General features: G+C 30.8%; 1 protein-coding gene across 4 annotated transcripts in view; it reads right to left on the bottom strand.

Moving 5' to 3' along the window:
* LOC129958987 (ecdysone-induced protein 74EF-like) overlaps window positions 1–16,551 on the bottom strand; it is a 285,199-nt gene that overhangs the window by 60,370 nt on the left and 208,278 nt on the right. The window contains exon 1 of one of the 4 annotated variants that reach the window (XM_056071755.1): window positions 1,474–1,877. The exons of the other annotated variants lie outside the window; for them this stretch is intronic. Coding sequence (XP_055927730.1) covers window positions 1,474–1,552 — 79 coding nt within the window. The 5' untranslated portion in view covers window positions 1,553–1,877. Of the gene's footprint in view, window positions 1–1,473; window positions 1,878–16,551 lie in introns of those variants that run through there. 4 annotated transcript variants of the gene reach the window in all.

Genomic DNA, 16,551 nt, shown 5'->3' with positions numbered 1-16,551 from the left:
ATATTCATATGAACTGTCAATGACAATGTTTAACAGTATAGAAAAAGGTTTAGAATGAACGTTGATGCATTTCTCATTTTCAATCTGCTTACAACACACAGCCGATTGATTTCGAAGGCAGTATAAATAACACAACTTCGAGATTTTTATAATGTGCTTCATTTTACGACCGCAGGTAGTATTTTGGATGGCTTATGTTGGCACTATCTGATATTCATATAAAAGGTGATTCAAATTTTGTCACACAATTTTTGGTCAGCATTGAAAAATATATAGACAATACAAACCAAAATAGTCTCACATTTTCGCAGGTTAATTAATTATAAAATTCTACAGATTTTATTTTAAAGAAAACATGAATGACAAGTCAATAGTCAATTTTAGAATGTCAAACTTTTTCATCGTTAATTGAGACCCCTCCCCCCAAATAAACCAAAAAATGCATGGCTAAAGGATTCCACTCAGCAGAGATGCGCAGTGAAAACGGCGGCCCTTTTGGAAACGATACGCGGGTTGTCGGGGGAGTTCTAACAGAGAAGTGCTAAAGAGAGCGCAGCCGCCGCCTAACCTACATTGCGGGTAACTTCCTGACCTAGATCTCACTTTGTAACCTCAAAAATTAGGTTACAGAATGAATCCACAACAAACACGTGGACAAGGAGCTTCATCCTGTTTTGACCGGCAAAATGTCTTCCTGCTTTCAATAACACTAGAGGGAGGGAAGCACATTGAATTGCCACGAAAGATGGTAAAAAATGCATTACAAGAACGCGACATAATTCAAAACTATAAAGTTCCATGATTAATAGAAATATATATCTAAAATAAGGAACAAAATATTTCGCAGCCAATGTCAAATATGAATATAACGAATGCTACACTAAATAAATTACACGAAGCTTGCATATTATTAACTAATGATTTTAAACCTAAGTTTATATAAACGCAGAATCATCTAATGGATAAGACACAAAAAGAAAAATCCAATATGATAAAAACAGAAAAAATAAATAAATTTCTGAAATACTGAGAATCAACATTCAGAGAGAATGATCAAACAGTGATGTAGCCGAAATAAAATTTTACAGACTATCTCGCTAAATTCTCAAGTGAAAAGAAATTCTTCCTATGAGAATTTGGCCCTTTCAAAGGTATTGAGATGGAATAAAAATCCAGGTACCAAATGAAATTCCCGCATATTTTTTATTTAACAATACAAAGAAATGAACTAACTTAAATATAAATATTTGACAAGAGTTTGCACTCCATGTATTTGTTTTTAACACGAAAAAAAATTATATTATCATTTCACGAGTTAAAATTGATTTTAATCCTATTAAAATTACTAATAAATTGAAGTGGCCAAAAAATACATAAGAATGACATGATAACAGTTCATTAAAACACTTGATCACATAATGTAAAATATAAATAATATTATTTCAAATGAAATGTAAACAGTGCTAAACTTACGATATCTTTTCATCAACGCCTTTTTAAAGGTGGTATTTTTTGTCTTGTCAGGATCGTCCATATCGAAGTCTTCAGGCATGTCGGCACAGTTCAATTCAAAAATCCAATAAATTAGAAAAATATCACAAAAACAAAGTGGTTGTCCTCACCGCCAACAAACGAAATGGTGAAAGTTTTGTAAACACATTGTCACTGAAAATTATTTCACATCAAAATTTCACAAACTAACTCCCAGATATAAAAGAAAGGAAATGGATTCCGTGTTAATAACTCTTCACATTCATATGTTTGTTTCAAATCTGTATAGTACTAACAATAAAAGAAAAGAAACTAATGCTGTCACACCACGTATGCTATACTAGCTCACTGAGAGAAGATACACTTCCCGGAGAAGATTGTGATGCTGTGCCACCAGCTTGTGCTGAATGAAAGGCGATTTTTTCCTGAGTTTCCCTGCTTTGGCATTGGTTGCCAAGGGACACGGATTCGCTAACAATGGGATGCGAATGCAGCTCCATCTGGGAGAGATGGCTGATATTATCCATTTTTCTTTTTTCTCCAGATGCATTTCCCGATCAGAGGGAAGGGTAAATAAACAGAAACTAAACTTTACGTAAGACAAAAATAAAAATTAATGTTGCCAATTTAAGTACGAATATGTTAAACTTACATAAATAGGACAAGATAGGATATTTTCCATTTCGCTCTCTTTTAATTAAACTTTTAGTTTCCCATTTCTATTATTCAAACGAAGAAACATCCCAGTTAGGGATTATTAAACTCCTTCGATTCTATAAAGCATGCAAAAATATTTTTCTGTATAAATTCTTTATAATTATGGTGTGTAAGCACAAGTCTTTTTTTTTTTTTTTTTAGATTGAGCGGCATTTTGCAAAACTCGGTTGCTTGTTTTCTATTTGAACTATCAGAATTCATGAAAATTCACTCCGCTTTAGCATAACCACATTTTTTTTTTTCTAAATCAGAGGGGGGAAGGGGGTTCGGAGAAAACATTCAGATATGAATCACATATTGATTATATATGAATTTTTTTCAATCTTACGTACATATGAACTGATCATTTAAATAAAAAAAAAATCCTGAATGCACTTAGTTTAAAATGTTATTCGAATTGGTTAGCACAATAATTGCATTGTTGCTATTGAATGCGAGACGAAAGTATTTGTATTCGGGTAATGTCATATAGCGTCATCTCACAAAATTTTAAGGTACCTGTAGGTTATCATCCTATGGCAACAATGCAAATACTACAAAAATTTACGAAATGGCGCTACGATAGATGTAATTGCGATAGAAAAATGTTATCTATCTATCTAATCTTTATCTATTTTAATCTAATAGTTAGTTATAAAAAATGTTGTGTGTGTGTAAAATCGCGTTTTTTCAGGAAAGGCACCAATATAGATAAACTTAAAAAGCAAAAACCTTATTTAAATATAAAATTTGATCCAAATCATTAGAGCCGTTTCCTAGACACACGAAATAAATTTATATATATATATATATATATATATATATATATATATATATATATATATATATATAAACTGCTCGTTTAAATTATAAGATAATAATGATCAATCTATGCATATAAACATTTTCATATGAATTATCTCTCTATTATATAAAAATATTTTATGTAAACATAGCTTTTTATTCGCTTTGTGATTGGTGGATAGAGAGTCACCTGATCCATGACATTTAAGGATTGTTTTGCCAGTATTGTTTGAAATATTCAATGAAAATTATTATAACGTCGTAGTAAGTATTAATATTGCACTTGACGGTGAAATGGTGAAAAAAAGTAAATTAAAAACAAATGAGTTTAAAGCAGTATTATTTGTTCATTCTACTTTTAAAAGCATCATTTATGGCAAAATGAATGAATATATCTCCAGTTTGTTTACTTTTTTCGGAAAACGGAAATTTTTCGTCTATCAGCAAGCAATGAATACCTAAGCAACACACTTGTTAACCCTGCACTGTTTTTTTCAATAGTAATGGGGAGTTCTGCGATATCAAACGAAGAAAAAATGTGAAGAAGAGCTCATTAGCAAGTTTTTTTTAAAACGGTTTTAAGAAAGCTTTTATTTAATTTCATATTTTGATTCTTTATTTCTGCCGAAAAAGTTAAAATTATGATGAGATTTCTCCTAAATTTTAACTAATGCTAAAATATTTCTTTTTTTTTAATTTGAAACTGAGCTTTTTTGTTCATAGCATTTCTAAAACAGCTTGTTTCCTTTTACTTTTGTTATCTGGAGGGAAGGAATCAATCCCTCTGGAAACTCCACTAACCTCAGAACAAGCATGATTCGAGGACAACATCGGGGTTGGTGAGTGAAAGCGAGCAGGAGGCGAAGCCCCCTAGTATTTTAGAAAATTATTTACTTAAGTTCATTCTAATTTTTTTTTAAAAAAAAAGCAAATATTCGATAAAATAGATGAATACTGTAGAGACAACAAAATCGAGACCAATAAACAACAAATGTGAAAAAGTAAGGAAAAACATAAATAAGGAGCGAAAGTGATGGAAATTAGTTGGCTGGCTGCGCATTTAATTCTAATTTCCCAAAAATGTACATTCGGCAAAGTTAAATTCAAAAGGGGAAAGCTTTGCTTTTCGTCTTCCGATGTATCAATCAGCTGTGAGCAAAGTCAGATGCTTTCTAAGCACTCTATTGCTATCCTTCTATGCCCAAGGTTTCTCGCAAAATGTCTCACAACAAAGGTCCTTTCAGAAGACCTGTTCGTAAATTGATGATTCCAATTTTTTTTTTCTTTTTTTCTAAGCTTTATTTATTTGAGAAGAAGATTAGCAGCTTCAAGTAGTTGATTATGGAGTGGAAGAACGAAATAATTGTTCAGACAAATCCATTTATACAAGTAAAGCATCTTTCAAATAAAAATTCCTAGTTATTATATTTGCAATCATTTGAATAAAGCATATTAATTTTCAGCGCACTGTTACCATAATTTTATCACCTTTTTATAAGTCATTCTATGTTTTTATCAAGTGCAATCATGAAATTCTATCGATTATAAGACTGTTAATATCAAAAAAAAAAAAAAAAAAAAAAAAAAAGGAAAGAAAAATCGTTTTTAACATGAAATACATTTTCTTTTTAATATAATTTGAAATTTTAATTTACTTGTTTCTAGTATAATTTGATTTTTTAAATTTTTTAAACATATAAATAAGATAAATTTCTTCCTAAAGAATCCGAAATGATGTCTTTTGATAAGGCAAAAGAATTATGCAACAGGAACATTTGATTCAAGCTTTCACATTATGCTGAATATTTGAAATTATCTTTTATACGAAATAACTATCAATTTTGTAGTTGCCATACGTACCAACAGAAGTTGTCAAAAAATATAATATTTGCACTTTCAATTTAATTTCTCCACTAACAGTCATCTTTTTCCCAAAAGAGCGAAGTTTTTTCTGACCATTTGTAGAGTAACTAATTTTATTTTCCTATTTTTTTAAACATTCTATTAAAGCCATGAATCGCAGAAAAAAATGTTATTCGGTAATTATTTTTAACTGTACTCTATCAGAGAAAGAGGTGTCATATTTTTTTGTTTTGTAATGCAAATTTTATGTGTAGAGATACAATGTGAAAATTTTCATTTCCTCTATACACTGAATACATCAAGATAGAATATACATATATAAATGTATCCTCAAAATAAAGGTAAGATAATTAGAATATTTATTATAATCCGAACAAATTTATTCTGGGTCTTCAGTTTTTAAACCTTTTCAAAAAAATTTTGCCATTGGAATCAAGATGTTTACATGTCGAATTAATAATGTTCCTATATTCAAAAAGAAAAAAGAAGAAAAAAAAAATGTTTAAATTCTGTGGATATTTCAAAAGTAGCAAAATGTTATATTTCGAACATTCAACATTCAATTCATATTATTCTAACATTACGTTTATCTTCAAAATCATTGCATAGATAATTTATCGCATTAAAATTAGTTTCTCATCACATTCAAACGAACATAAGAGATGAATTAAATAACGTTACTGTTTTCTTTAAAAGATATAATGACAAGTTGGATATTTGCGAAGTTGTAAGCGTATAGTTTCTGTTCAAGTCCCATAAAGTAAAGCAATAGACCAAAATTTATTTTAAGGAGAAACTCAGTAACATCTATTGATATTCGTAAAAATAAATTATATTTTGACAGAATTTTTTTGTGTTTGTTAACATACATCAATTTTTCTTCTGTATAATACTTTTCAAGCTATTTACAATCTCATTATTTCCGAAGTTTTTTTTTATGATATATCTACAAAATCAAGTATATTGAAAATGATATTGTTCCCCCAAAGAACGAACATGTTTGCAAATTGGAGATACAGCAAAACCTCAATAAATTTAGTCCTATGTTAAAGACGTCGTCGTTTTTTTTTTTTTTTTTTTTTTTTTTTTTTGTCGTCCCGACAAGGTTTTATACACAATAATGTAAAATAACCCTCCTTTATCCAGTACCAAATTTAATTCTACTCTGGATAACTCGTCACTCTCAAAAATGGCCAAAAGCATCATTCTTGTCCATTTTATGTACTATGTATGCGTCGTCTTTCTCACCATGAACCCTCTCATTTTTAAAGCCAAGCCTTTTCTGGGAATTTTCAATCCATTTGTCATTTCAGGGAAACACCTGTGGTCGGCTGTATACAAGAAGAAAGTTCGTATTGTTGTTAAGCATTCAAGGAATGCTTAACCATTGGGGGGAGGGGAGTTGGATTCTCCGATTTTCTCCATGCATACAATACTACCCTATACTGTTCTTTTCAGTGTTCCGAGGTCACCACTTTTGGACGATTCTATATCATTAAGGGGAGAGACCAGGAAACATGAGCGCATTTCCGGAATTCTTCGTCCTTCTTTGATCATGATTTTCACCCTATTAGATACTTTGTTGTTCAATTTTTTTTCACGTATATGTGAATATCGTTTCCTTTTTGACCGTATTATTTTAATTCAGTCTGCGAGTAATCCGAGTTTATTTTAGTGTTAAATGCAAACATCCCCTCGTTTCATCTTCCCTCTCACCCTATTTTGACGAATTAAACCTATCCTAACGCATGCGCAAAAGCGTGGAGGGTTTTAGAATTCGCTGTCAAACAATACTTCTCACTGCTATGCTATAGAGGGTAAACGTTTTTCTTGACCTCTCCTCATTTCATAGCAAGTAAGTCCCACTATAATGGCTGTTTTTTCTCTTGCAATTTCGCGGTTCGAGTACGTTTTTAACATGCCAAGAAAACGAAAACTTACCTTGTTATAATTTAAAGGTGGGGGAGGGGGAGATTAAATTGCACTTTTTGAAAAATCAAATATTCCCAAGACTAAATTACATTAAACGATATTCTGGCGCTGGAACAAGTCATTTAAGAAACTGACTGCAAAAACAAGAGAGAACGAGGAAATCGATGTTTGAAGAGATCGAAGAGGCTTTATTCGATGGCTATAGCATATACCAAAGCGAAAAATATGCCAATTTCTGCAGTGATTCTCTAAGAAATTGCTGTTGAATTGAGCATTAAAGATTTTGGCGCCAGTAATGGTTGGCTGGAACGTTTCAGACCTTGCCTTCCTTTTAAAATGATTTGTGGAGAAGAAGCAGCTGTTGATGGTGATGTTACAGAAGAATGGAAGAACAAGGTTCTCAAGGATATTTAATCAAGGTTTGATGTATCAAATGTTTTTAATCTTAATGATTTACCGCCTTTCGTCAATTAAAATTCTGTCATTTAAAGCAGAAAAGTGGACTTGGAAAAGCAAGTAAACAACGTCTGATACTTCTGCTCGGAGCTAATATAAGTGGAAATGAGAAACTAAAACCATTTATGATAGGCCAAAGCAAAAAAATCAAGCTGTTTTAAAACTGTTAAATCCCTTCAAGATGAATATGAAGCAAATTCAAATGCATGGATAGCTACAACGATTAGGAAATGACATGTTTTTAAAGTGGATTCTCAGTTTCCATGTCATAAAATATTTTCCCACCGTTATCGATAGTTGAACCTACAATGAACCCGAAAATTTAAAACCGATCGATTTTTTTTTGCTTTAAATTAATTGCACTTCTTCCGTTTTTAGATTAAGAGATAGTTCGGGACTTTAAACGGAAGTTTAAAAAAAAAATGCTTCTAAAGGATCTGACAAAAGCATTGGACAGGAACGAAAAGTTAAAAGTTTCGGTTTTAGATGTGATTAACTATGTACACAAAAGTTGGAGTTCCGTTCCATCACATAGTTTTTCGAGTTGTTCCCGACATGTCGGGATCATAAAAGACGCAGAACCAGAGGAAATTCTCAGCGAAGGCATCATCGCCCTGCTGCCATTAGAGACTTTGCTGCAAATCGCAAATGAAAAAGGATGCATTGTCAATGAAGTTAATATGTTTGTCAACATTGACGACGACATCACAATCCTCTCACAAGTGGCTGTAAGAAGCTTTGAATCTGAATTTTTGGAAGAAAAACAAAACGGTTCAAGTAAGGATACTAATGTCGGGACTATGGATCAAACCCCACCCAACAAGACAGAAACAATCGAAACCCTGGAGTTCGACAGTACTTAACATCCGTTCAAGGTACAACAGGCAAAGAATTTAAAGCATTAAGAATATGAGAAAAGAGTGTAATTTCCTGTAATCAGCACCTTCATCAATCAACATTCTTGGATTATTTTAATGTACCAAAGAAAATGAAATATGGTAGCTATCAATTTTATTATTATTTTTTTCATTTTTATTTTCATGTATTGATACCAGAAAATATTGCTTTTTTCCACCGAATCCTACAGCAATTAATGAAAACATTTCAGTGTTTTTTGTTTTGTTTTTTCAAAACCTCCCGCTCCATCTAAGTCGTCTTTTCACTTACGTCGTCAAACATTTTTTGTCCTTTGATTGACAACAAGGCTGTGCAGTGTTTAAGCCTGTCTGAGTGTTGGCAAGAAGAGTTTCTTCAAATCTGTACGGTACACGGAAACTATACGGATTTAAAGTGTCCAAGATGGCAAAGTGCATCACGGGAGCAAGGCTTTGCTTGTTGATTCATTTTCTGCTTTCATTTTTAATACTACCCTCCATTTTCATTGACCACCGAACTCTTAATGTAGAAAAATAAACAATAAAATTAAAGCAAAGATAAAAGTTTAAAAGATAATTTTAAAAAATGTTGCAGGTGAGATATAGATCCACAGTTATGGTGGCATTTTAGATTAAGTTATTACGTTCTCTCCATGACAGATAGTCGGTTGGGTACAAACTTTTATTAAATCAACAGTTTACATATATGTAGTTCTAGTAATAAAACCGTATTAAAATGGCTTCGTAATATATGAGTCATTTTCTTGTTAGACTGATTAATCACTGTTCTGATGGTTGACTTAAAATTATACGCAATTAATACCACATTAATTCTTCTTCGTAAGAAAATCGAACTAAAGCTCAAAAGGAACAAAATTATATTAAGAATATTAATAAATCCATTATGCTATCCGAATGCTATCTTGGACAAATATAAATAATAAAATCAGTGTAGAAAATGCTTATTTATTATTAACATAATGAAAATATCCTCTCTAATCGAAATCGGATCAATCAAATCCGTACATTTTCGTATTTACATATTTGATTTCGAATTCTGTAAGGAAAAAAATGCTGGACGAAATGGCCTTGAATTTGACCATACAAAGAATATGGTCAACACATATTATACTGTAAATATCCGGTCACGAAGGCATTTAGGGAACCGATCAGAAACTGTAGCAGAAAAAAATGATTTGGATCCACCAAATCAAAGAAAGCTGAAAATGATTTCAACTTTCATCGGCACTTTTGTTTGCTGAGCCCTGGAATTACATGCATATTTGTAAAAACAGTACATATTTTCGGTAAAAAAACAAAAGATTTATTAAAAAATCCCAACTTTATCCACGGGTTTTTTGATTATAATAGTATGGTTTTCAACTAAATCATATGAAACTCACAAAATATATAATAATATGATATTAATACATTGTATTAAAATTTAAATATTTTGAATATCCAAATAAATATGAGTATTTATAGTAAATAATTTTTAACTGTGCATGTGTGAAACATAGCATAAATTTTCCTTCATTATTTCAGATATACAAATCAACTAATATAAAAAGTCTAACTGAATGTCATTAAAGTTCTGAAACACAATGGCATTTCAGAGAACTAAATTTCAGTTGTTCTTTAACTGTTTGAGGTACACGATTTTAAAGAAAATAACCTAGATTTTTTTTTCTTACAAAAAAAAAAAAAAAAAAAAAAGGAAAAAATTTATTTCGATTATTTAACATAAAATATTACTCAAAATAGGAAGAAATAATAATATTTCAATAAGTCCTATTTTACACACATATTATCCCACAATTTCACAGCTTCGAAATTAATATAAAACATCAAATAAGATTTGTTTTTAAATTATAAAACAATTTATTCTCTCACAATAATATGAAACAACACATATTGTTATAAACAACACACACCGATATAAGCGAAAAAAAATTCAATGTATCACACAACGCGCCAACCTAATCACAGAAAAAGACATAACTTACTGATGCGTTTTGATTTGTATAAATTTTTTTTCACTTTTTTACGTACTTACCGTTGGTTCTGAATGAAAAACTTTAAACAAAATATCAAACAATGTGACTATGAATAACTGCAACTTTTCGAAATGGGTATAAAATATATCCCACAATACATAGAAAGCAAAAGATGAGGCAGTTTTTAACCCACCTAGCCCCAAAGAGTTAAGAGAAGCTAAATGATGAGCGATTTTCTACAAATTAATATTTTATAATCTTTAAGTAGTTGAATTGAATTCTATAAATGTAAGAAACACTCTCGTATAATTATAAATTAAGCAACTAATTAAATTGCAATAAATTAAATGCCATACATGACAGCATATTTTATAACGCTTATTTGCATTTGCCTCTTCCTCAGTTTCTGATTCCCTTAAATGATTGAATCTTCATTCAGTCTTTCTGGATGAAATCTGAATACTTCTAGTCATATTTTAAAGAAAGATGCGGGAAAAGAAAAAATTTTAGCTCACAAAAACGTATATTTAATAACTATTGGTGCTATATTATTCCATTAAATCTGTATTATCTATTTTCTCTGATTTCATGTCTTATTAGAAGAATGCCAAAGAACAACAATTCTTCAACTACTAGTCTTGACCACAAAAATCAGTCTGGAAAGAACATAACAAGACAATAATGCAAAGTGACTCTGAATTGCTAGAAAGTTATAAATATGATCAATTATAAATTGATTGAATAAAAAAAGTATACATTAGAATTCGACATTTGTATTTATTGATTATAATTCTACAAAACTTTTATTCCATTTGTTGGTTACTTTTCAGCATTTCATCCATCTGAACATTTTACAAATGTTTTCATTAAATATTTAGAATTTATTATCTTTATATATATAAATTATTCACTTTCCAAATCTGTTTTTTTTAACTGAAAATTTTAATAGGATTTTAATTTTGTCAAAGTGTTTTTACTTGAAGAAAAGATGATATCAGTTAAAACTTTCTCTTGGCTAATATTTTCAGCATAGCCTGAAATTTCATATGTTAATACACGAAAACCAATTTGAATGTCATTTTGAACCATGTTCAGACAACGAAACTCTTTGAAAATTCCTAGACAAACTGTCCCAAAAGCTGGTCAGTTCAAATTTTGCTTTGAAATTATTGGTAGGTAAGAGGACAAAGACCGCATCTATTCTAAAGGAATGATAAATGCGACAAAATTTCCTCTTCTATGAGGAAATAGTCTCAGAAAAACATCTTCAAGGTCACAACATACAGTTTTGAAAGATAAACAAAACGCACTTTAATAGGGGAAAGCTGACGCACTGTTTGGAAACAGGGATCGGAATCTCCCCAGATGTGACAAAAAAAGTCGAAAATCAACTGTTGAGCAAACGCCTTATGGTGCAAAGACAAATGATAATACTTTTATGCTTCAACACAAAGTGATTGACTCTAGCAACCCTAGTGATCAAACTACAAATTTTGGCATAAATTTTAGCAATGGAAATGATTTTTATACAAATATTCATACAATCAGTAAACAGTACGAAATATTTCGGATGGGTCTCATTAATTCAAAAGCATTTCATCTTAACAGTAATATATCGAAACTGTACATTTTGCCATACTGCAGTTACGTCATTTTAACATTTAACACTAGGTTTACGGGACGCGCCATTTTGACGCATTTCGAATTTTTTTGGAAAAATTACAAAAGCCGTTCGCCTTAGCTCTTGTACTGATTTCTATCCGTTGAACGAAGTAAATTTGTTTTGATGTCCATTTTATTCAAAAGTTTTGAAATATTGAAATTGTCTATGTGATATGCCTGTCGCTATGGTTGTGCGTCAATTTGACGCGATCGTAATGTAAATAAAATTTTTAGTAAATTTGTTTTATCCATGCAAAAATTAAACAATAATAAATATGAATGCTCCTCGATCCCGTTATCTCAAATGAAACAAGCCCGATAAGCAATAGTAGAAAGAACGGAACACAGAATATAAATTGCGTCAGAGTGTGAAGACATTTTGAAAGTTGTAGTTGCTATTAGTTCGAGTATTGAAAAATAAAATACTATTTTTTGAATTAGTAATATTATTGTGAAACTCAATTTTATACCATTTTGACAAAAATCCTTTCTTTACTATCTAAATATGTCTAGAAGAGGAAATAAAATTTTGATAAACAGAGTCAGTATTAGTGAGGTGTGTTCTGAATGTAGAATATTGTAGTACTAAAATATTATTGTACTAAAATATTATTAAATACTAAAAGCTTTCTATAAATATATATCTCATATTTTTATTTTTTTACTTGCATTGCTTAATTATATTGCTTTCTAAGTGTCCCCCCCCCTTTAAATATATGTATTCGTTCATGCTTCAAATTGATGCGTGTTCGTAGCGATAGGTATATAAGAAATGTCCGGAAATCTAATGTTAAGGCCATATGAAATGATTAAATTCAGGTTTTGTTCGCGGATCAAATCCACAAAATAAACATTAGATCCTGAAAATAGAACATTCAATATACGATTCATCTTATTTTCTGCTTTCGATCAAAGAAGTGGTAGAAATTTGCTACGATAAGCATTCCAAGTAAGCTTCGCAACTCTTAGATTTTGCTCTTTTGACCTACAGTAAGTAAGAAATGAAATGCCGTATTAGCAAACACTAAATAAAGGCTAGAAAAAAAGAATTTTTTTTTTATGTCATAGGTATGGCAATGAAAATGTAATTTTCATTTCACGACTATCCAAATAATTTAACTTTATTTTATAATTATCGACCTGAAAGAAACTCAAAAGCACAACGAGCTTGGCAATACAATTTTAGATTTCTACCCAATGTGAAGGGAAATCTGTCCTTCCTCATGAATGAGAACTGAAAAACGCATCGAGCTAGATGGGTAAAATTTGGAATCAAGTTCAATCACCGAAGCGTAGATCTACATCAAATTTTAGATCGGTTGACTATCTATTAATATATGAAGGCTCTCATTAAAAACTCGTGAAATGATATCACAGTTTGCATAAAAATTTGATCAAAGGAAGGGGATTCTCTAAACACAAAATGCGTCCTATATACGGAAAAATAGAGGGGAGAATACTCCCACTGATTAGTTACCCTATTCATTGAAAGAAGAATCCTGATAGAACAACAATTCGCAAGTAGGAAATGAAGAGAAAAAAAATTTCAGTCCAAATAGAAGATTTCAGATAAGATAGAAAGGCATTTTGCAGTATTGCTACTTATGTGGCGTTAAATGTTTACTAAATGAAAAAAAAAAAAAAAAAAAAAAAAAAAATTAGTTTTATTTATTGCAAACTATTCAATGTCTGCACTGAAAGGAATTCAATTCGATTGTAAAATGCTTCTACTGATTTCAGCCAATTCATAAAGAAGCAGATGTATGACAGAGAGCAAGTTTACAACAACGTCAACAACAGAACGAAATGATTCTCTCAGGAATTTTTTCAAGCTTTTAATCAATTGATGTGATGAAAAAAATTTTCAATTCATGTTAATAATGAGTAGGTAAATAAATATATCTCAGTTTAGAATGAAGACAGGATAACAAATTATGGTAAAATGCGAAAAGGCATCCAATCATGTAATGCAACCTCAAATGTTTCAAATAAATAAGAGTTTTTTAACTGTCAAAAATTTTTCTTCAGTGTAATTCTGAACAGTATTGTTTCTAAATTTACAAATAATTGCTAATTACCAAATGAAAGGATTTTTTACTAGCAAAAAACTGTCTCTCATAAAAGATTGATTTATTTAAATAGGATTCTGGTATAGTCCTTTCATTGTGAAGACTTTCTGCGATTCCAACCCATTTGAATACTTTTGACACTTAAGTGATAGAAACACCATTCATTTTCTTATCAAGTTCATTCACACTTCTTTTTGTTTTGTCTTTAGAAGAAGTCCGAATGAATTAGAACTTTGACAACACAATATTATAATATATCACCAATTAATTTAAATAAATTGTGATTCCATTGGAGTGGCAGTGAATCTGAGAAAAATTCGGTGCCATAATATTTCTAAAAACGAATTCTATACAAAAGATTACATAATTCGCTTTTTTAACACACTGCAATAAGTATGTTTTAAAATCTAATGATTAGAAATGTATTTAGTGACAGATGCTTATCGATAAAACATTTCTTTTTCACTCGTATTAATGAACGCAAAATATTAATAAAGCTGCTAGATACAAGAAATCGATAGTAGGAACCTTTCTAATAAAGATGTGCTGATCTAAGAGACTCTGGAGTCAGCTGAAATTTATGGTTGGTAGCAGAAAAAACAACTGCGCATGAGATTTCGAAAGGAATTACTAATCAAAATGGGGAAGACAGCAGAATTTAGTAGAGAAAAAAAAAACACATTATTGTTTCAACAGAATAGGTCTATCAGCCACTAATTCGCCTGCCGTGATCCTAATGTCTGTTGAGTAACCTCAGAGTCTCCTGGTGGGACACTGAGCTGGAGAAACAACGAAAACTGACACTGGCGGCATAGATACCAGCATTGTAAAACCACTGAAGAGAGAATGAAGAGAAGACAAATTTATAAAAAAAAAAAATGAATCAATATACAGAGGAATGTTAAGAAAGAAAAATAGAGAATACTTTGAAAAGTTATGTAACGAAATAGCGAAAGTGAACCCTTTTGAGCTCCCGTATAAATTAGAGGCAGATAAAATGAAAAGGAGAACTATATTGCATGGTGTCAAGTAACAGGATGGAACAAAAACCAAAAATACGAAAGAAACTACTGTGAGATGCCTTTTCAAAGAGGAGTAGTCCCAACAAGAAAATGAAAAGCAGAAGAAAACGAGGAAAAGTATTGAGGAATATAAAACAAAAGAAAAAGATAAAGTATTCACTATAAATGAAATAAGAACATCGATTAATAAAATGGCTAAAAAGAAAACACCTGGATTAAATAACATCTCAATGGAGATGCTAGCTGAAAATAACAGAAAGAATCCAATCATACTTTAGAGTTTTACAACAAGTGCTTAGAATTAGGTGCGTTCCCTAATCAATGGAAGGTTTCAAAATTGATTTTAATTCCTAAAACTAATAGAAACTTAGAGGGCCCTAAATCCTATAGATCAATCTATTTGCTAACAACAGCAAGTAAAATTTTGGATAAACTGATAATTCAAAGAGTACAGCACTTATTAACGGTACAAAATAGACTACATCCTGATCAACATGTTTTTCGATATAATTACTATTGTGAAAAGTATAAAATGCACTATGGAGTAAAATAAAGTATGCGATGAATGAAAAACTAAAAACAACGGTTACATCTTTGGATGAAGTTGGAGCAATTGATTCAGTATAGACGAAAAGCATTTTATATGTCCTTATAAAAATGAATCGCCAAGCAACCTTTCTGAAGTGATTAAAGATTACTTTAGTGAAAGACAATGCATTTGCCAAGATGAAGAGAATAATTGGGAATTTATAATGGATAGAGGAATGTCACAGGGTTTATACAGCGGGCCGTTATTCTGGAACTTGGTTATGAATTCTGCATTTAAGATCAATCTTCCAGAGAACTGCTTTATACAGGCTTATGTAGATAACTAATAATCTCGGGAAGCACAAAAGATGAACTGGAAATTAAAGGAACACAAATAATTTATAGGCTAATAAAATGGGACAAAATACATAAAATTCAGTTTAATGAAAGGAAAACAATTCAAACGCCGATTACATATGGAGAGCGTTTAAAATTAACAGATCCGCCTGAAATAAAAATGGGCAATAACAATATAAATGTGTCTAATCAAATTAAATACTTGGGAGTTACATGGGAGGTAAATTAACATTTACGTTGTATTTTAGAAAAGTCAAGAAAAAAGTGGATGTATTAACATATAAACTAGGGAGAGTTGTGGATACATTTTATAGAAAAATGAAATACCATCTAAGAAGAATCTACAATGCGCTATTGAGCCATTTCTTCTTTTCCGGCATCGAGAATGGGGACATAGGCTAAATCTGAAGAAAATTAGAGAAGCGTTAAATGCAATTCCACGGCGCCCTCTCACCATTATATCTGGGGCATATAGATCCATTTCTACCAAAGCCCTTCAAGTTATAACAGGATTTTGTCAATGGATCTCAGATCAACGGAAATGTCCATTAAATTTCAAATAAGAGTTACTAGTAATAAAATTAGAATAGGAAACAAATGCTTCAGCATTAAATATTATGAGATGTATTTTAACAAGTTCGAGTAACACACTACAGAATGGTTTATTCATGGTTTTCAAATTAAAATACCAGATATGGATGGAATAGAAATTTTTACGGATGGTTCGAAAGATGATAATAAAGTAGGAGCTGCAATAGTATTATACTACTATGGGACAGAGATCGATAAAATTTTTGTG

Source organism: Argiope bruennichi, chromosome X1 (genome assembly GCF_947563725.1).
Source record: "Argiope bruennichi chromosome X1, qqArgBrue1.1, whole genome shotgun sequence".
Taxonomy (NCBI): domain Eukaryota; kingdom Metazoa; phylum Arthropoda; class Arachnida; order Araneae; family Araneidae; genus Argiope; species Argiope bruennichi.
Note: the sequence above shows the minus strand (reverse complement) of the source record. Positions and strands in the feature narration are given on the sequence as shown.